The 23,133-nt window shown below is 44.2% G+C and overlaps 1 protein-coding gene across 3 annotated transcripts in view; it reads left to right on the top strand.

Moving 5' to 3' along the window:
- The window catches only part of LOC133347511 (synaptotagmin-1-like), a 303,405-nt gene that overhangs the window by 202,700 nt on the left and 77,572 nt on the right, over positions 1–23,133 (top strand). For all 3 annotated transcript variants that reach the window (XM_061559832.1, XM_061559831.1, XM_061559830.1), the window contains one exon: positions 2,618–2,901. In XM_061559832.1, the coding sequence (XP_061415816.1) occupies positions 2,730–2,901 (172 nt within the window). In that variant the 5' untranslated portion in view covers positions 2,618–2,729. The remainder of the gene's footprint in view (positions 1–2,617; positions 2,902–23,133) is intronic.

Below are 23,133 nucleotides of genomic sequence, written 5' to 3'. Positions count from 1 at the left end.
GTTTGCTAGGTACGGCTGCGAAAGAAGCTCAAAATACATATATCATTGCTTATTTGTATTATTATCATAACATTGTTATTATTTTGAAAAGGGGGGAGGGGGTGGAGGCAGAATGGATATTGCTCCACGCTAAGAATCGAGAACGATTTCTGGCTAATTTCGACTCCTGGCCACGGCTAACGTTGAGTGACGGGTGAAATTGTGAACCGGTCCTGTGGGCAACCACCGTCACCAAAACACAGGCGTTCGGAGCAGTGAGCACACCTGTGCAATACATCTGCGCAACCTGAGTTTGATTCCTCTGCCCACGGGTACCACCAGGTTGGAGAGCAATAACACCCGCACCACCTCCACGACCAACACAACACGGGTGAGGCCCTCTTTGCAGCAGTGAATTGACAAATGGACTGTAAGCTTTCATTATTATTGTTGTTTACATTTGGCTGCGCAGAACCGTCTGGGTGATTGCAACGCGCACACAGTCTTGCTCATCAGCCTGTGGCTTAGAGTCAAAACTGATGAAATCCTAATGAAAAGTAATGTGTTTGCGAAAACCGGCAAAGCTTTATTCATCACAGGAACCCGTGCTTTAATGCTGCCATTTGCATACATTTATTTTTATGAGCATGCAGAATGGATTTTGAAAATAATTCCTTCGTTAAATAACAATGGCAGGTATCTGTGGTCTGTTGACACGGAGATTAGAAAACTGGAAAATAGGGTTGGAGAGGCAATATTCGTTTTGTTATTGTTAAATTTGCCGGAGTTGGCGCGCGTCAGAACACTTTTGTGAGCGTTCAGTGCTGGCACTGTGTACGGCTCGCACAATGTAAATTGTAGAACTGTAATTGGATGTGCGCTGAGCAAGTGGATGCATGTTTTGGAGCAATGTCCTTTGTTACATGCAGCTCACGAGTTCCTAACAACGTCGGTGTTCCGAACAGCGTTCCCGCTCGCCATCAAACGATAGTCAAGCACACGCAGCGCAGAATGAGAACGTTATTTGCGCTCGCAATCAGAAAAAAATTTAACAAATTTTAAAAAAGAAATCCGGGACGGAAGTTGACTTGGCCCAATCACCCTTCGGGGGATATCCAAATGAGGCCACCACAGTGAGAGACATCAACAGGGGGTTCGGCTCAATAATGAGAATAATGATGTTTAAAAAAAACGGACCCTGTCGTGTGAATGTTGAATTTTCACGAACGGAAATGAGCACCAAGCCATGCACCTCCGAGAAGAGAGACATTTCTTCCACGAAGTAAACTGAAAGTGCGAGCATTCGAGGTTAAACGCCGGTTGGTATTTTACCGCCAACAAAATGTGTAACCGCGTCAAAATCGTGAGCACCGTTGTTGTTGTTGTTGTTTTATGTCAGCTTCTGTTTATAACTCGAAGCATTCGGCGATAACAATGCCCTTAAAATGAGTGCAAACATAGATATATATACTCGGCGACGTTTCTGGCAATGGTCCTTCTTCATTGCTGGTAAACTTGATTCAGTTATCATGGTAGCTCTCTCCACGATGAATAAAGGGGCATTGCCTGAAGTGTGAACGGCTCTACAACTTTTCATTTTGGGGGAGTGCTATGGACGGACGTGTTGGGTGTTTTGTCATTCGTGTTTGTGCACCACTGCCATCGCCAGTGTGATGCAAAATTAAAAAAAAATTAGAGCTGACTTTTTGATGAAAACCTTCGAAAGAGACTTCTTCATTACAACTTTTGTTGGCTGCATTTCCTCTCAAGAATCTCATTGGTATTGGGGGTCTGTCTTCCGCTAATGGAATCGCTGTACGTGTTAATGTCTTTGTATTTGTGTTTGGTGAGAGTTTGTTTTTCTCAAAACTAATTTCTCAGTCCATTTCACTGCCTGCGTGCGACTAAGGTTAAATCACCAACACAGCCAATAAATCACGTGCGTGGAGTTCTCTACATACTGCATATATAATTCAAAAGAGTGCATTCGTGGTCTAATGAGCAGCAGCTAAATTGTCTCAGTTGACTTCTCACATAGTAGAACACACATGACTTCTCACATAGTAGAACACATCTTCTTTGACCCTGGAAGGCGATGGGCCGAATTTACCGCCAACTAAGATTTGAACTCGTGGTCGTCTGACAGTGACGCAGGTGCTCTGCTACGTCTCTTCACGGCCACACTAATACCGTTGCAGCTTTACTTGAGGATAAATAGTACCGTGTGAGGCTTTCGCAGAGCACCCACCTCGAATTTGGAAGCACCGAAGTTAAGATCCCGATCGAGGTTCCTCTCCAACCGTTATCCTTCCAGCAGCGAAACATTGAGTCACACTTGTTAGAGATTCACATTTTGTTGAGTGGCTTGATACTAGACCCTGCCATAGCAATGGTGATGTAAAACTCCCAACAGTGGTGCAGGGCGATGATTGGAGATGAACGTCTCATTAGTCCGGCCCCTGGCCTTGCTGGATGATGATGTCTTGTGAGGCCAGTGTGCATCACGGTTTGGGTTTGCAAATAGCCAGTGGAAAACCACCAGTCCCGGAAGGGCTCCGCGCTGGCCCGGCTCGGTTGTGCCAGTGGAAATTCTTGTTTATGCCCGTTCAAAATTACCGTTGTCTCATCTGTCTTGCAGAGTTAAAGACACCGCAAGTGAAGGAAGCTCGAGCCACCATTCCTCGCCCGGCCACCCTCTCCCGTGCCTCCACCACCCCCACCGCCGCCGTCGCCACCAGGACGGCCCCGCGATGAACGCGGCGATGCAAGGGGCCGTGGTGCCCCCGGGCACGGCCGCCACCACCGCCTCCGAAGCTCCGGCCCTGGCGCCGTCCGGGAATGGCACGGAGGCCGGCGGCAACAAGGGGGACGCCTTCAGCAAACTCAAGGACAAGTTCATGAACGAGCTCAACAAGATCCCACGTGAGTCGACCGTCACGCTGCACGCGGGGGGGGGGGGGGGGAAGAGAGCGCCGTCAGCGCCATCTTGGTTTTGTACACGCGGTGCTAGCTCTACCGACCGTATCTGGTGTTCGAATTTGACGATGTTCATTTCTCCGGTGTTAGTCGCGGATTAAGTCGACACGGTAAACGCGTGACAGGTGGGCCACCGCGAGGAGGCTGCCCTCTCGCAAAAGTGTCAAATGAAGGACGAGCCACAGTGCGATTGTGGCCGTGCAACCCAAGCTACGGACCGCATGGTCAACGACTGTAGACCGTGCACCTTCAACGGAGGAAGAGCAAAAAAAAACCCTACCACGAACTCGCTCCTGAAGTCCTCTCGTGGCGGGCAGATCTCCACATTGGCATATAGCTTCTGAACGTATCGCTGGCGTCGTACGCGAGAAAAGAAACGGCAGTTCTGGGCCGTGGCTCTTGGTTCGAAGGGGTTGTTCGGTGTCATGGGAGCCGAGTGGGTGCAGCTGGAGTTCAAGATTCAAGTGTGATTGCTTAACTCGAGAAACAAGGATGAGCCAAATGACAAATAAGCAAAACAGGCGACTTTTATTTAGATTTAGAAACACTGTACGAAATTTTGGTCCGAACAATAGAGCACTCTCTTGCCTCGGGGAAGGTGGAAAGATTTTTACGAGATTTAATATAAAATGAAAACTTTAAATTTACAAACGTACGATTTAATGTAAGATGATACCATACGTTATATATTTATAAATTAATAGAATGTAAAAAATATCATCTATGGACGGTCACAACTGACGGATAACGAATAGATCAACTGACTGTTAAGTCTCATGATGTTTTAGAAGAAAGGGATATGAAGCTAAAATCTGCCACAATGGCTGTTGAGTTTATGCCCATGACACAACTGAAAACCAAGTTCCTAGAAGGTATGGGCAGTAAACAATGGCCAACCTTGTTTTGTTTAACCACGGCTTACAATAATGCCGCTGGAACCAAATATGAAACCGTATTTTTTTCTTAACCAATGTTGTCAAATACATTTCAAAACAGTGTGACGCTGTCTCTGATTTAAAAAAAACACACATAGGGCAAAGTCCTGTAATATACACTATCATGTAATGAAGATATATACGATCAATATATTAACATTTGAAATATTACAAACAATAGTTTTGATTTAGCGTCATGTTTACAAACTGACGTTTTCCACCATTTGCAATCATCTCTCACGAAGAGACCCGTCCAACTGCTCGCATTGTCCCACCGACTTGATCTGTTTTAAAGACTATAATATGAAAAAAATATCTACGTTTACCTAACTCCTCACCTCTATTTCCAGTCCTCTCTGTTGCCTTACGTTGATTAAAGGCTTCCTCGGCGTCAGATGGGCCCCATGTTTATATAGGGCCCTGAGACATTTGTCGGGAGCATGTCCCGGCTCGTGGTTTTATATACACAGAGCGATCCATTTACAGATACCCCTGATTTCGAATGCCCCTCTGACTTTGTTAGCAGCAGCTGATTGAATATTGTGAAAGCGATGGTTCCGTGTCTTAAATGAGTGTTACAAGATATAATTGTTTATTGAGACTGACGAGAGTAATTTTTATAACCTGAAATAACATGTTTTTTTTAAAGATAATTTCCCTCGATTATTTTTAGTGGGGTGTCTATAAATGGACCACCCGGTATATCTATGATAAGGAGACGTTCATTAACACAAATTGAGCAGTGACCTCTCTTCGACCTCTGGCAACCAGACAAGGCTGGTTCATTCATTTTCTGTCCATCGAATCAACTTAGTCAAGTCAATGACGGCCATTTGTGGGAGGCATGGACCCCCCCCCCCCCCCCCCCATCGTGCAGTCAATATCGGATGCTTGAATCATCAGTTGTGCATGGCTCCTCTAACAGACGACGGTGGAGCGAGATGAGGGAAGCTTCATCTGATGCACCTGGTGCTCCAGGCCTGGTCGAGATGGGCCCCACTTCCCGAAGTTTGCTTTGCAGTGGCCGGCAACCGTACCGAGGTAGTGTAGGCGACGACCTATTGCTCTTGGTCCTTCTGACCCAGATAGAAGAGTCTTCGCTACTCGCAGTCTCACCTTTAGCATAAGTAGTCTCGGTCTCATCCTTCCACTCACGCAAGCCTCCTCCTCCTCTCCTCTCGCCTTCCTCCTCGCGAACTTTGCATTTTGTCGATATCGGGCGGTTGCTGGATAGCTTAGAGGTCAGAGCACTGAAGTGAAGCTTCGATTTAAAGCTTTCGTGACTGCAGGGATTCATCTTCTTGGTTCTTTCGGTAAAGTCACGTAGACTTTACCGAAAGAACCAAGAAGATGAAGCGAAGCTGTTGAGACTCTAGGTTTGAATTTGGGTAGACACCCCTGATTAAATTGTTTCTCAAGTGTAGTGCATTGACGATCTCAGCCTAGCCACCAATGAATGACTCCAAACACGACGAAAACAATCAATCACAGAAGATTTGGTAGTGAACTTAATTTGGCTAAATTCCATATTTGATCATTGAAATATCAGTTGTGCTGTCACGTGATGCACGTCACTCTCGGTGGCAGAGCAGGTGGGAAGCGCGCTGCCCCCAACAGTGTCGTACATGGGTCACTTGAAGGGCTTTCAGAGGTAGCTCTGTGAAGTCCGCTTCCTTGGGCCTTCCTCTATCACGATCGGTTGCGCTGCTCTGCCAGAGATCAGAACGGGTCCTCCGTCTCGCTGCATGATTATAATTTCACAATTATGGCCGAAATCGTGAGGAATGGGCGGGAGATATATATATTTTTAATTACCAAAGCAAATGCTTTTCCAAAGATTAAAAATCTAATTGTTGCATGGGATGTCATGCCTCCACTCCCACCGCTGTGTGTCCCCTCTTTGGATTCTCGCTCCCCCTTTATATTTCCATTTGCTTCATTTAATTGGCCCAACTGCACACAAGCAGTTCTCCTTCCACCGATATATCCGAGGACGTATTAAGGGTTATCTTTATAACCATCTGCAATTTCGTTTTCCATTCCTCAGTCGACTGCTGTAATTTTCTCTCTGGCTCCACTTAATGGAAATCGTACATATTTTTTCCTCGTTCTTCCTCCGTCCCAGATGTTTTAAAGCATTTAAGTAGTTCTTTCACGTCTCCGATGTCATCTTTAATTCCCCTATTTAACCGTGCTCAATGTTGGCAGGGCAATTTTTTACGTGCATGCTTTTTTTTATTCTCAGAAGGTGCGTATCTTCAAATTACAGGCTTCTTACATTCTACCGTTCAACAAAAAAACGCACGGCGTTTAAACACCAATAGGACATTTGAAAAGTCTGCAATAATATTCGTTAACCGAATGAGCAGACATGTGGAATGGTGCGGGAGTCAGTCGTGCACATATCTCAAACTATCGCTCCTTCGCGTTCACCCGTAATTGTGTGTGCGCAGCGAGTGCATTGAGACAGCAGTTGCCCCTTCGACGACGAGGGAGACCCTGGGATGAAGAGCTTAAAGGAAATAGTCCTCTTTAACAAAAAATTCAGTGTAAAAAATAATATATGTTTCGTCGAGGGAATGGTCTTCTAAATCCCGTCGTCGATGAGAGCACCACTCTCTCTAACCATGTCTTCTGAAGAATGCCCATTGCCCAAACGTCGCTCGTCATATGTTTTCCTTTGAGGGCAATGTCGTTGCCAAATTGTGTTGATTTCGTTTCTTGGTTGCCTCTGCTTTTGCACCACTGTCCAATGCAGTCTCACCAAATAATGCATCTTAAATTGAAAATCAAAGAATCACCAAACTGCGACTATGGTAAAGCCCAAACCATCAAACACATCCATGCACACCCTGGCGGTATCCGTACAGCGTCTCCTGCCGCCTTGGAATGGTTGAAGGACCTTAACATTCAACTATGACATCTATACAAACGATTGCTTACATGCCATGCAAAAGAAGAAGATTGGGATTGCTGTTATAAAATCTACAATCATCATCGACTTAATTAAGCACAACATTCATGCGAAGTCAGCAGTGGTTGTCGCATAGTTGTCGTATGGAATGCAGCGGACCCTGCCAGGAGTTTGAATTTCCACTGCTCGCTCAGTTTGAACTCGTGAGGATGAGCACCGCCCCGTGCCTATTTGAACCGGGAGACTTTGTCGCTGCTGATTACGTTTGATCAGCCGTCCGGAATTGGACAGGGTCAGGCTGACATTTTAGAAAATGGTTCTGTGAGGTGACAAACGCAGGGACGAAACCATGAGCGCGGTTGATTCATGGCTCTGGATGATAATTTGAGAACAACTCCGCCGCGTTCGTGCAAGCGGGGAGCATTGCTCATCTCCGTTGGCAGCCTGGGGCCAGCCGTGTAAATTCCACATTCCTGTGACAACGTGAAGACCGCTGCCTCCACAGGACGGCCGTTGGGGACTTTTCACAGCAGCCGTTTTATTATCCGCAATTCTTTGTTGCAGAGTTCTGCATTGTGACAGCGCCATCCAGATAAAGAAATATAATTTGACGTCCCTTTACACAAAGAACACTCGCCAGCATGTCACAACTTGTTAATCGGTGTAATAGCATTTTCATAGCTCGATTGTCATTAATCAAGTGTTCTTTTCTCATAAAAGCGCATCTCTGCGAGCGGAGGCTGGGACAAGGCAACTCGTGTGATATTTATCAATTATATTTCACAAGAGCACGACTAAGAAAAGCCGAGAGATAATTGTAAGATCTTGATAATGATCGACATTAATACGCGGCTCCAATTAGCGTTCTCTGCTGGCGAAAATAGTCAATTAATTTGGATCCGTTGACGTCAAAGCAGCAGCGCGGGCTGCAGCACAGACCTGACACGGCAGCAACACGGATCAGCAGTCGCGCGGTCCGCCTCTTGCTCCACAGGTTTTGCGGTTCCAATCCAGCGGCCGTCCTGCTTAATTCCCGCACCTCCGATTAGCGCGATTGGCTACTACGTACGTTGGCGAAAGGAATTCAGCACGCATGCGTGCAATACTGCGGTGTGCGTATTAACCGTAAAAAATTAACCCGTAAAAACAAAGTTTTTCACTATAAAACCTTTATATGCGTGGCGGCTAGAGTCATCTCGTCCTCTGGCTTGAGATGGCTGCCACATATGGGTCAGATGATTGCCTGCCACCATTAAGCAATTGGTAATTAAATATTTTTTAAAAAATCCTAAAAAGTGTACAATTTTGGTACAAATTTTTCACGAAAATTAATTGTCACGCACAACGAGTCTGTGTGGAAAATGTCAGCTCGATTGGATCACAGGAAGTGGGTTAAAAAACGACCAAAATATTTGCACTGGTCGTAAGCGCGCAAGCAAGCAAGCAAGTGAACTTAATATAAAGGATTTTAAAAAAACTAAACACCGCGTGCTGCCCGCTTCGCTGTGGTCGTTGACGATCCGACATTGGCACGAGTGGGCCATTGTTTTTGCGGCGTCGTTTTCCAAATTTGACAGATGAGACAAATGTACCTGGAAATGACTCGATTTGGAATTGTACATCGCAAAAAAAAACCTGGCTGGAACCACCCGGAAAAGAGTCGTGAGACTCGTTGAGGCGTTTCTGGTTAAAGGTAGAATCGGAGAGTAGTAGTAATAGTAATGGTCATAGTGTCATAGAAGGGGAACCCCTCCTGTGTGAGGTGGAGGGATGTCCATCTGCCAGTGTTCAGGGCGTATACTTAATATGCATTACAATTAACACCTGATGCATGAAGAAAAGATTAAATCAAACATTTTTTTGACTTATTTTGCATCTAATAATTTTGGGTGTAGAATGATATTCAGTCATGATGTAGCGGGGACAACGAAGAGAAAAAATGCCAATCACAATTTGATGATATATATTTTTCATGCAATCCATTTCTTCATTTATTGGATAAGTGAACACTTACATTTTTCACATCCGATGACAGTCCGAAGACATCGATGTAATTTTTTTTGGTTGGGGGAGATCTTTGGCAGTTTATTAAACACGCGCAGCCAATTTGAATGAAGCTTGAAAAAAATATTCCGTTTAATTTGAGGCATTTGGACAAAGATAAGAAAGGTAAAGGTTCAGCCTTGAAATTACTTTCTCACACCACTGCTGATCGAAGGGCCTCCACTCGAGGGGAATTTTGGCCTACTCTTCCACACTTACTAGACATCTTGGGAGATGTGGGAATACCCACACTTTACCCCAACACACGACTAACTCCCAACTACTCATTTATACACCCCGCTGTGTGTGGACAGAGGCGGGGCAGGGTGCGCACATTTGAAGGTGGGCTCTTATCTAACACTCCCGTTAGCCAAAGTGCCTTCGTCGAGTGGCAGTAAAGATTAATTGTTTAGTCTTCACAGCTGAAACGTGTTGATTTGACGAACAAAATGTAATGCAATGGTTTATTTTTGTACGCAGTCGTTGGCGGCAGAGTTGTGGCGCCTCTGAACTTTCTTCTTGGTTCTTTCGGTAAAGTCACGTAGAAGGGAAGCAATAAAATAATAAAAATAAAACATAATAAAATAAAATAAAATTATTTTATTTTATTATGTTTTATGAGAATTATTTTATTTCATTATGTTTTATTTTTATTATTTTATTGCTTCCCTTCTACGTGACTTTACCGAAAGAACCAAGAAGATGGATCCCTGCAGTCACGAAAGCTTTAAATCGAAATTTAACCGCCTCTGAAACTTGTTACACGTGGCACGGATTCGAACCCAGGTTAAGATGGTATTTGTTCAGGCCCTCCTGCTTGGATAAAAGCATCCCATCGTTTAAATAATCATATCTGTGCAGCACGTGGCAGAGTACATTGCTGAGGATATCACGAGCAACCGGAGCCAATTACATTTTTGATGAGATTAGAAATAAAAGTACATGAACAAGGTGATTTGTACCCTAATGACATTTTCTAATTTATTTGCCAGGCATGGATTTGGGTCGGTTTACAGTATATTCTCAGATGTATCAGCAGGTGTGAAAATGGTAAAAAAAAATGTATTCATCACGGAGAATATTTTTCGTCATTAATATACACTATATTCCACAGTGTTATAATGACGTGGGAAAGCCTTGCTGAGTCTCAGTACTCATTTAAAGAGGGTTCTGCTTGAGGTGTACAGCCAATTCCTTCATGAACATTATTTCTCGTCACGTGGCAGGACACCATGTTTCCGAGAGACAACTTGCACATGCGAGGGAGACGCGACCAAGACACGTGTGCAGATCAATTGGCAACCCACTGTTTTTACTGACAAGCACCACAGCAGTTTCGGTGTCTCAGTGCAAGCGATGATCTCTCTGTGATCCACTAACCCCACTGCCAAAGTGCCGCCCTGTGGGTGTGATCGACCACACGGCGATGGAGACCTTCAACAAATTCGGCAACCTCACGGGCGAAATGTTGACATCATCCTCATGGCCATACCGAATATTGGGTGTCATTATTCATCATCATCATCACCGCTGTCGTCATTATCTATGACTTGGTATCGCACCACACACACATACAGCATCAAACAACAGAGTCCCGAAACACCAACAGAGTTAAGATGCACGACTGAGCTGAGGGCACCGCACATCGATTCCGGTGGCAGGCAATTAAGTTAGTATCACAAGAAGGTAATTATTTCGTTGCTTTTAATATTATATTATTATTATTTGTGGAATAAGTCAAGGAACACAAAACTGCGTGCACCATCGCCATCCTTAGCATGGATGGCAAACGTCAGTCCGGTGTCTGACTCTGGTATCTTACGGAGAATTTCTCCCCTGTTAAAGAAAACAAAAACACGCTACTCATTAGTCAGTGACACCGTGGCCTTAAAGAACACATCATGTACATGAGATGACGTTTCTTCTGCCACGTGATTTACAGAAAGATGGATTAAAGCATGTTCACGTTAATTATAGTCTTAATTCGTTGAAACTCATTATTAAAAGTTTTTAAAAAAAGTTAACGAATATACTGGTGATGGCCCACATCTTTGAAGGTGATTTTAACTTGAGTCGTGGGACTGCAACTTGCATCACATCAGCTTCAGATGTCCGTGCTCCCCCTGTTACGGATATCGAACTCGGGTCGCCAGGTTCATATAACAGCATTCCAATCACTGCACCGCCACTCCAGCGCAGGGTCAATTACTTGTCTGTATTATTATTGTTGTTGTTATTGGCATTGACTTTTGAAGCAGAATCTCTCTTTACTGATTACTTGAGATTTGGAAAGTACAATAACGCAATTTAGTGCCGGGTTCGGTCATTTACAATTCGAATCTCATCTCATTTTATATTCTAAGAGCACCTTCACTCACATTAAGACAAAGTAATTGCTTATTTGATCCAATAATGTATTACATGCTTGGTATCAGTAATACAAAACACACTGGTGACAGAATAACATCATAGGAGTGTATTACTTTGTACCTGCCTCTGGTAATCGTATTAAAATAAATTTAATGCCAACTGCTGCTAATTATTGGAATTTCACGGTATATATATTTTTTCCCCCTCTCACCTGTAATAGAATACGTTCATGAAGCGTACATGCCGCCTAGTTCCGTGTCATTCCCAGCACGCCTGGACCGTCGAGGCCTTGAGTCGTGCTGATCTTCTTAATGAGTCCGCCGATGGCTCCGACTCTCTCACGCACGCCTGCATTGACGGTGGTGCGGGACCGTCATTATTTTTGTTTCTAACGCGGGATGACCAATGGCGGAGCCTGTGGCCTCTGCGTGATCGTCGTGCCGCCGAGGTGAATGCGGCGCGGCTGTTTCGTCCCCTCCGCGTTCAGTTCGTTCCGAGTTTATTTTGCCAGCCACCTCCCCCCCCTCCACCCCGGAAAAAAAAGACATTCGCTTGCCTTATTGAATTGTGGAGCCGCGAAAATTGGGCACAATGGTGTTAGGGGTGCATGCGCCCGCGTGATGTTTCGCACATTGCCTTGCCAATCAAAAAGACACCGTGTGAACTAAGATAACCCATTTTCCGTGCTTCCGCTCGTTTGTGAATGCTGTAGCCGGGAAGCAATTCCGTTGACGTGTCGTTGCGTTGTATGAAGGATCAATTCAATTCGATGTCCTTTGCAATTTCACGGCCTATCTATCTCTACATATCTTCCTGTCTCTCTGGCCATCTATTTTCTATCAATCAATGTATCTATCAATCTGTTAAGAGAATCGATTCCAGTCAATGCTGTTAACAATGTTCGAGCTGTCTGATCTCCTGTGAAGCCGGCGTTATGTTTACGCGAGAAGCCTGAGCGAAGTGGTGACAGCGCTCAGCGCACTGCGCCTATGAACCCGGCGGCCTAAGTTCGAATCCTGGTCACAGCTCTCACCTCGTGTGATCTCCAGTACTGGTGGCGAGTGATATAGGCAGCGGTTCTGGGCCCTCCCTCCCTTGACCAACCAACACTGACCAGCTTCTTGAAGTATGCTCCAAACACCCATTACTTACATGGTGCGGAAAGGCCTTCTTCCAGCAGTGGCTTGACAAAGGGCAGCAAACCTATTTTTATTTCATGTATCCAGCAAAGCTTGCCTAAGCCTCAATACTTGCCCTCTGCTGGGATGTTTAATCAATTTCCTTTGTTGGTGGTTTGCATGTCAGAGTAACCTGGAGCAGCCGGGAGAAAAAAATAATCTATGCACACCAGACAATCACACTCAAGTATCCAAAAGGGATAGGGCAGCAACCTATTTGCTGTGCTGCCTTCTCATGCCTACGTCATGCATGGACACGTACAGCACAGTTCATCACTGCGCGGTGAATGGCAAGTGTTGAGCAAAACAACTCTGAGCGATAGAAGCATTGTTACATGTGGTTGACATTTATTACAATATACAGCAGTGGGAAGAACCAAAACCCCTCAACAAATTTGCAGAAACTTCTGCAGTCACGAGGTTAAAATTGTTGTTACATATACAAAGTTCACACACCCACTGTGTCGCTAAATTGCTTAACATGTCACTAAAAAATGCATTTCGCAGGACTGCCACTGCCGGAATACTTTAAACGCAATTGTTTTTGACAGTGCTCACGTCTTGGGTCAGAGCCCCCAACATCACAGCCAGTGCCGTTTTATGCATTTTTATCACTTGCCATTTTGTCCATGATTGCCACCATTACAAGATGACCGTTTATTATTTTAGCTGTGCTCTTGCCATCGTGACATATGACAAATGCACTTCCATCCGGAACTTTGCAGCAAACAGTGCATCACCTTGTGTCAGAGAACATCTCAGGAAGATGGCACCACGGAGCGACTTCCATCTGAAGTCACTTCAGTGGGCCTCTTTATCTGTTAATGACCTGCTCAACATTTTTTCTCTCGTTCAATTAAACTGACATTGGCCTTTTTCGATTTAAAGCTTTCGTGACTGCAGGGATTCATCTTCTTGGTTCTTTCGGTAAAGTCTACGTGACTTTACCGAAAGAACCAAGAAGATGACATTGGCCTCACGGGGGGGACAGCGGAGAAAGGAGGAGGAGGCATTCGGAGCCCAGGCCGAGCGCATCCGGCCTGACGCCCTTACTGCGAACTAGAAATGGGTTTCGTATGGATTTAGTTTTACAATTCCGCGTTTTCTCCACATGTGCATGCATGTTGAACTTATTTCGCAATCATATGTATCCAACCGTGCAGTCGGAGCAGCAGCAGGCATTGCGTTTTCATTTTCAAGTTTCAAGTTTCATGTATTAGGTGTAGCCCTGTGAGCCATGCGGCTCTTGAGTCGGGTGCAACCGCAACAAACAAAATATGAACAGAGCACATCCTAAAGCGACGACGCGCAACAGAAACATCCTGGATAAACCAGCAAATCTTCCAGAAGAAAAAAAAACCCACCGTATTACAACGCTGTGTGCAAAAATCCCAGTGTGATGCAAGTCAAACAATAACAACCATGAGACATATTCTTCGTTCTTTCGGTAAAGTCACGTAGAAGGGAAATAATAAAATAAGTACAAATATAAAACAGCTTATTTCCCTTCTACGTGACTGTACCGAAAGAACCAAGAATATGAATCCCTGCAGTCACGAAAGCTTTAAATCAAAATGTAACCAAGAGACAATTTAGATTCAAGTTATCAGGCCAACTCCGCACTTCGGCAAGAAACATGGCTTAACCATGTGTTTTCGAAATCACCAAAATAAAGCCATAAAATGCGATGTTAAGCCAGTGACATCGGTCACGGTCTTCTGATTGCACAATCCCGCTCACGCCAGCAAACTGGCTCATCTCATCGCTCCATCGGCATGGCAGTTGTCCTCTCTCGTCGATCAGCCATCATCCACGTGTCGTTGTCCACGCCCACTTTCCTTCACGGGAAGTGCGATGTTTCTGATTTGTGTTCCTCTCTGGGTCTCTCGTAACAATTTAAATAAATCATCCAATCATCCTTCTTTGCACACTTCCCAGCGTTTCTGTTCTGTTTTTGCTTTTCGGCGTCTATACTCTAAATATTGAAACGTTGTATCAATACGTCATAGTGGGTAACATGCGGAGATTAAAAGCTGTTCACTTCAAGTTCTTTGGTGTTTTGCTTGTCACGGTTGATCTAAATCATTTTTTTTTAAATAGCGAAATCCAATCTGTTCTTGTTTGCCTCTAAAATTCATCGCGTTGACCGCCGGCCCACCTTCAACTATCGCCCTAGACATGTCTTCTCTTGTGTTTTCCACTTGTTTCCCTGCAACAATAACGTTGTTTAGTTCATCCAATTTGTTGTATACGACTTTTGCCTTGATCTCTAGTGTTTTCTTGAGTTCAACTTTGTTCGGTAAGTCAATCAGTTCGCCGCATCGAGACGCTGAATGAATTCTCCCCGCACCCCAATGCCTTTATTTTTTTTCCTTTCAGTTTTGGAAAATGTCAACTATTGTCGCGGTGAATGTACCCTTCACTGATTCTTCTTCTGATTTGTGTTTGTTACTTTCTCTACGCGGTCTCAGTGTGGCTGTTCGTCTTCATAAATGATTTCTATAAATTGTATAGATGTTTTTAAATTAACTTTTATTGTGAGAGCTTGTGTGACTGCATAATTTCCCACTGAATCAAATTCCCTTTTATGGTCTATAAAAGCCAGGCATAATGGCAATTTATATTAATTTGTCTTTTCTAGGCCCTATTTGATAGCAAATATGTGGTTAATTATAGAACAATCTTGCGTAAATTCAGCTAACTGACGTGGTCGGTTGATTGGCCTATAAATTGTCCATGATCTTTGTGAACACTTTCTATGCACGAGAAAGAGGACACCAGGCCTGTAATTCTTAAAACCAGCTCAAGTTTCCCTTTTTTGAGTAGGATAATGATTGAAGTATGCTTCTGCGATTAATCTTTTTTCCGGAAACACATTCAGCAAATAGTTCAGCTAAGTTTGGATCCAACAGCCGGTCCCATTTCTCCTGTAATTCCCCAGTCCACGTGGTTGTAAATGGACGTATTGGTGGTACACCAGTGTAGCATAACACACCCATACCGTGTCAACCCATACGGTTTATTCATATTCTTGTACAGGGAAATTGAGTTTTCAGGTCCATACGGCGTACAGCCATTTGAATGCGGGCAACAACCAACAAAATAGATTCGAAGCTTTCGTGACTGCAGTAATTACTCGTTGGTTATTTCGGTAAAGTCACGTAGAAATCAAATAAATTAAATCAAATCATAATAGAATACGACGTTTCGATTTCAACACAAACAACCATTATCAGCTACAAATGAATGAGAAAATAAACATAGTAAACTTGGAAATATAATGCAATACAACACAGAGAGTCGGCCAACACAACAGTCAACACCCCAACTGGTTGATTACGTTCTTCCAAAGATTGCTACATTTGTGTAGCATTGCATTACACTTCCTAATTTGACTACATTTTCTTTCTACCGTGCTTGTTTATAAGTCCATTTTCTCCTTCGGCCGCTTTGGGCAGGAATTACACACAACGCTTCGTGCTTGTTTGTTTAGAAGTCCAGTGTCAAGCTCCTCCGTCCCCTATGGGCAGGAATTCCACACAACTCTCCCCCCTCTCTCTCTCTATTTAAGGCCTCGACACAGAGATGTTGTCTTTCTGTGTGCCTATGTGTGTGTCTCTCTCTCTGTTTGTCTCTGTGTGAGTCTCTCTCTGCTTGTGTGTCTGTCTGTGTGTCTATCTGTGTGTCTCTGTGTGTGTCTCTCTCTGTGTGTCTCTGAGTTGTCTCTCTCTGCTTGTGTGTCTGTCTGTGTGTCTCCGTGTTTGTGTTTTCTCTCTCTCTCAAATTTAGCAATCTTTGGAAGAACGTAATCAACCAGGTGGAGTGTTGACTGTTGTGTTAGCCGACTCTCTGTGTTGTATTGCATTATATTTCCAAGTTTACTATGTTTGTTTTCTCATTCATTTGTACCTGATGATGGTTGCTTCTGTTGCAATCGAAACGTCATATTCTATTATTATTATTTAATTTAATTCATTTCTACGAGAAAAAAAGAGTAACCAACAAAACCATACGGCCGAATAAAAAAAAAGTCGTGGGACAAATTATTTTTTTTTACTCTGGAGAGTAGCGATCGTAGTGGCAGTCGACAAATTTTATCCTGAAATTAAGACACTCTCGGTACAGATTGTGTGTGCACAATCTACACCTCCACGTCGGGTTTTCCAAACACAAGCCAAGCCACAGCACCAGGAACAATGGCAGTGCTACCTCCTGCGGCGAAGAAGGCGAAATCAGCGACGCACACAGGCAGACATTTGAAAGAGTGGGATAGCCCGCCCATAGCTCAAGGGCAGCACGCAAGATGGGTTCGGCCATTTGTTTATGTTCCTCCCTTGTGATGATGGGACTTTGTAGGATGAACGTTGAGATGTTCAAGGGGCACGGGGTGACCAATTAGGTTTGAATTGCTCTGTCATAGGGTAGGGCACTGATAAGGGGTTGGCAGGTACGCACACCGGTCCTCATGAAACAGTCTAAAATCTAAATTTGAACCGACGCTTGTCTTCCGACTGCTTAGACATCACGAGAACTGATTTTGACGCACCAGAGGTTGCTAATCGTGGGGAGAATAAATAATTTCGCGAAAAATTCCCTGTCATATTTTTGCCGTGCACAACTAGTGTACCGCCAATACGTTCACATACCAATGGCCAACGCCTGAAGGCTTCCTCCTCATACCCAGTGGTTCTTTGCAAACCCAACTCCTTCACCTACCCAGCTAATGCAATTGTTTTGTGGAACCACGGTCGATGGTGACTGGGGGAGCGGTAATTTAAAATTCACATTCGTACTGGGAAGGAGGGGGGACGCGTGCGGTTTTGTGGCCTTACTCAATTATTCTTACATCACGAGGTGGAGTGGTGGCGCACTGCTCTGCGGAGTGCGCTACGAGCCCGGCTGCCTGAGGCCGATCCTCGGCCGTGGCTAGCGTCAGTCATGATTGATGTCTCAGACGGTTCTGGGCACCCTCCCACCGCCTTCACCAACCTGCGCTGACGAGCACAGGAAAGTATGGGCAAACAATCCCCCCCACTATGAACGATATGCAGCGAGGAGGCCTATATCCAGCGATGGATCGACAAAAGTGCCGTGATTTTTTTTCCCCTTCTTTAATATCGTTCAATTACATCCCAGCCGTAGTATCTGTTACATGTCACGAGACGAGGGAGCTGTCTTCTGGAGCTCTCATGGCGACGAGTGTAACATGACATTTTGTCAGGGATCGGTGCCCAGAAGCTGATGTCATAGAACTACTTATGGGGCCAATTCGATAGGCCTCTCTCATTCAATACGAGATGGCGCTCCACCGTGTTCCATAAAGGGGGTCTGTTTTACCATCAATCAATTTAAATTGTCATCCTCGGAGCTAAAATTCACCATCAATTGTACAAAAAAAAGTAAAGTTCCAGCCCTAGAATGTGCTGGTGGAAGACCCCTCTTGCGGGTAGTTGACCTACGATTTTCGGCTGGCCAGACATCTGAGAGGAATTTAGGTGCACCCACAATTTTAATCCATCACACGTGACCTGGCAATCGACTAGCTATAGCCTAACAATTATACTGATGGGTGGACAGAGGTGGTTGGATTAAGAACATCGCACGATTGTTTTAATTGCCACGCCGTGAGATCGAACCAGATACCTCCAGTGTGGTAACCGTCACAACATGGCAGCATAACTTGTCCATAACAAGGAGTGGACATTCCACATGCCTATGCACAGTCATTGCCGACTTTACACACAGTGTTGGATATTTTATTGGACATAAAGGGAAGATGACACGACTGAGTTGTGACCCTTGACCAGGATTTCAACTCATGACCTTTTGAGTCGGGTGCTCTGACATACTGCTTTCATTTTCTAAATAATAATAATAATCTCCCCGGCACCAAGGATTTGCGATGGTCTCACTGTTAAACAATTTCAAGCTCGAAGAATCCTTTTCATTATCGCCTTGACAGAATGCTTCTGATATTTCATTTTTTTTTCTCCTTCCACGGTTTGCACCGGTAATGAGAACAGCATCGTTATTTACTTTCAAGGTGTTTTGGCATGCACGCACTGGAAAATCCTCGGATTTGTATATGATTAGAAAGCCACGTTGAGTGGTAATGCCTGGGTATTTTCGTCTCGTGTTTTTTTTTGTCCCGTGGCGTAGTGGGTAACAAGGCACTGCACGACAAACCCAGTGACCTTTGTTTGGTTTTTCCAGCTTTGGCTAACGTCGGTGATGAGTGCTGTTCTGAACTGGTTCTGCACCTCTCCTTACCAACCTGCGCTGACCAGCACTGTGAACTACGTGGTCAAACACAACCCCCATGATTGGGCACAGCACAGGGCAGTCTTTATTCAGCAGTGGTTTGACAACGGAATGGAAATGATTAATGAATTATGATATGATTGATACCAAATCCGTGTTGTTGTATATCACATATTAGTTTTATACGGCACAAATTTAACTGCTTGCTATCAATTTTTCTCAAGTTTAAATTGATGGTGAGTTCAGACAAGATGACCGCAATGCATTTCTTCAGGAAATGCTGATGGTTTTATTGCATTTGCACGAACGGCTATTGCGTGAGTTTTACACATTTTCGTGTCTTGCTTAAAACTACTGGGTGGTTTGTTTTCCAGCCTGCACTATTATTCTGTTGTGATTGGTGTTGCTCGTTCAAATGTACACATTTGAACAACAAAGTAACACACCAAAACCAACGGATAAATAAAAAGTGATTTCTACTAATTCCCGAGGGGGACGACTTTTACCAACAACATGTGCACTGCAGGTCACTAGGCCAAAACAAGGCCTGGCTACGTTGCCACGGCAACGTGCAGCGTTGGAGGGACCACCACGTGGGCGTGAATAAGATTACTGTAACACCAACAAGCAGGAACCAAGTAATCCCATATTCTCAATTTGAAGTGTTTAATTAATTTAGTGTTACTTTGCATGTTCATTTATGATTTACTCTTTTTAAAACAAAATGCAACACGTATCTATTTCATTACACAGAAGCAGGAGAAAAGATTGCAAAGGGTGAAAAGAGTTCTCGTGTTAAGTGTGAGAAAGGCATCAGCTGTTGAATTTTATAAAAAAAAATCTCACGATTACAAAGCTCGTTGTCCGAGTGCAGTGTATCACAGAGGTTAAGCCAACCAAACGCATTGTGTTGCAATTGGTAATAGGCAATGACAAACATAATCGCGCCATTGTATTTAGGCTGCTTGGAAAACACCAGCCCTGCGATTGTGCTGCTACTGTGTGTTATTCCATAAACCTTGGGCAATCGGTCGTCATTACATTTATTTTTTTATGTAACCGCCTCGTCAAAGAAGACTGATTGCACGGACAAAAGCATATGCTGGTCTCTGCCCATCTAATTTATTTAGCCATTGGAAACACCGGTGGCAAGTGAAGATGTTGACAAAATTATGATTCTTGCAAAAGGACATACATACAATCTATTGCATGAAAAATTATATTTGTGCGCGGTTCGGTCTTTACTCTTCGCCTATAATTATGGCTGACAATTATCTCTTGATTTAATTTTCACCTGTACAGCTGTGTAGTTTCTCATTCTCTCTCTCTCACTGCATATCCAACAACCGAAAGTATTACTTTCCCCCATTAAAAACAAAATTTCTTCCGTTTTCCTTGCCCAAAGCCCTCATTATTCACATCCCTTCATGTGTGTGCATGCAGTGCCTCGAGATACGGCCGTTATCTGGAAATGATCCACATTTTTTTCATTGCATTGTTTAAAATAAAAAAGCATTGCGTTCTTCACTGATCTCTTGATTAGGTCGGTAGCCGGACCTCACCGAGCCGGGAAAAAACTGACCAATCGGCCGCCCTCCGGGAAAAGGATAGCTTCTGTCATCTCTGTCATTTGGTGAGGCGAGGCAGGAGGGGGCCTGTTTACAGAGGTGTGTGGTGGGGATTGGCCGATGAAAGGTAGGTTGCATGTGGCCCGATCAATAGCGTGTAAAGATCCGGGAGAGAGAAAGAGAGACAGCAGGAGAAAAGTGAAAGGCGAGCCCAGTGCAGACATGGCACGGAGCCATAACTGTGTAGAGCTCTTTGTAGAAGTGTGTTCAACTCTATCGCTCCTGCCAACAAAATCCTCCACCCACGTGCCCCCCCTCCCCCCCCGTACCACTCTACGATGTTTAAAATGTCCCCTCTCAAGGTGGCACGCGGGCTTCATGATGGACGCAGTGAGCCAGCATTGCTGTGAATCTTGGGTTGAAATCGTAGGCTCTGGTCACAAACGTTGGTCTCAGCCTACATTTAATTTTGTCAATAATTTCACCTGGCTCGGCTCTGCGAGAGCGAACATTTTCATTTGATTTACAAGCGAAACACGCTCTTTGCATCCTGGTGGTGGGCAAGATGGGCCCCTTCGAAGTCGTTCCACAATGATTGCTGTGCTCAGGGCAGCAGGGCTGGTGCAGTGGCAACATTTTTTTCTTGGGTTCAATTTCCAGAATCTTGGCACCTTTTTGTCTGGCGTTTGTATGTCCTCTCCCCCTTGTTCCGCATGAGTTTCCACTGGGTTTCCCGTTTGTTGCCATAGCAAAAAAAGCATGCAAACACCATGTCAATGCTGAAAAAATGATCTGCAACGAAACTCACCTGGGATTACACCTACTGTAACAACAATGCTCTCTTACTGCAAAAAAAACTTGACAGGTCTTGAGACTTTCCTGGATGAACAAGTTTAATAATCATAATCACACAAGTTTAATAGTCATTATTTGGGTGGGTTATTCGGCAAACACCACCCAGTGCACTTGCTGGCTTTGAATGTTTAGGAAGGACGTGTGTTTGTCTCGTGATATGACTCCGTTACCACGACTGGGGATATGATCGGTGATAAAAAAAATCCATTTAAATAAATATAACGTTAAAAATAGTCCAATACCGACCCCATCGGCCATTTCTCACTAGCTTCATGAATTTAGTGCCATGTTTTTTTTATGACCCGTGTGTTTGATCTGATGTTTTTATTTAGATGTGTGTATTTGCTGTGGCCAGCTATAGATAATAGAACAAGATACATTTATTTTTGTTACAAAAATAACATTGTAATAAAAAAGGGCAAAAAAACACGATGTTTCATGCCCTCTTTATTTATTTTTTCCAAGCCATATCTGTTTTAAAATCACCTTTAGCTATTATATTCCTTTCATGGCCAGTAAACCTGTGTTTCATATTTCGAGCCAAGTTGGTTTTAGAGCGTCGTTTAACGTTGGCCTGCTCCTACCATGATCTCGGAAAATGTATGGTTTATTTAGAGAAAAAAAAATCTGTTTGAACAATTATAGAACCCTCTGATGCAACAAAAACCAAGAGCAGCTCATTCAAGTCAATGTGTCCCCAATAACTCAAACAAGCACTACACAGTGGTCATGCGCCGGCTGTCAAAATCCCATCTTCCTACGACAGGATCCAGATTGCACTTTAAGACGATTACCGTTGATTTATCATAAAATATCCCATGGGATTGATGAACAAGCGTGGCCTTGTCACCTCTCGCTCTCTCTCTTTCTGTCCTATTCCCTCGATCTCTAAGCCCCCCCTCTATACGTTTCCACACAATACTTTTTGCCCTAAACAGCGCCCCACATCTTTCGTGAACTCTCCTTGCCAATAACACCTGGAAACCCTCGACAGTCACGACTCTGCTGCTTCAACCATGAAGGGATCAAAATTGGTTAAGCTGTCAGTAAATCGACACGGGGCTGTACGTATCCCTCGCAGGTGCTCTTCTTTCCTATGTTTTGACGAGGGCCTGTACGTCACAAACTGGACACCTACCGCAGGCTGAGACGCACAGGCCTTGTCGCCTCACACTCGGTATCCTCTGCCCTCCTTCCTCAGAATCCCCCGACCTTTAACCTCTTCGTCCTCTCCAGCAGCAGCTGACAAGACCTTCACTGGGCATGGCTCTAGGCAAGGTTTGGCACAGTGGTTTAAAGGTTACTTTTGTAAAGTAATCAATTTGCAGTGTGTGTTCAAAGTAAAGTAAACTGGTGAATTTGTTTTACGATTACTTTCTTCAAATTGAACAGGGCATTGCTATGGTTCTAGGCTCTGACTGTAGCGTGATCTTCTGAATATTCATTAGCTGCTGCTGTTCACACATTAGCCCAGACTACTGCAATAGCCATTTTACCCTTTTGCATTTTGGAATCGTGTCTGAGCTCTCAAGAAGGCAAACACACAGGTATAGCTTGGGATTTTATCTCCCACAATGCTTAGCATGCTTGATAAATTAGATTAGTTTGGCTATTGGCACGTTTGGTATTCACACTGAATCTATCTTAGAAATCAAAATCGTGGTCTGTTGTGTGCAGTGGCCTACAGTTTCTAACTACACTGTCACAAGCCGCAATTATGTTACCCAAAATAATCATTAGCGTCCATGTGGAGAACATAAGTATCGCGTTGAAAAATAAAAGTACTTATTGTACACAACCCATCGGCCCCACGGCCGTCTGAGAGTGAATAAATTCAGCATTATTGATCCAACAGAAGAAAAAAAACTCTGGACCGGTTTCAACGTGCAGTGTCTCATCGGCAAGCAGAGTCAGGCTTGCTTGAATCAATGCTGGTGAACTGCCAGACGTAATAGGGAAGGACCATTGTGTATCCCAGTAGAATCTCTTTTATTTTTCTCTTGCGGAAAATGGAAATGTTTAAACCGTATTTTTGAAGCGACGTTTGCTAGGGA

Source organism: Lethenteron reissneri, chromosome 26, assembly GCF_015708825.2.
Source record: "Lethenteron reissneri isolate LAM-NWPU_2019-01 chromosome 26, ASM1570882v1, whole genome shotgun sequence".
Taxonomy (NCBI): Eukaryota; Metazoa; Chordata; class Hyperoartia; order Petromyzontiformes; family Petromyzontidae; genus Lethenteron; species Lethenteron reissneri.
This window is presented reverse-complemented; position numbering and strand designations above follow the sequence as displayed.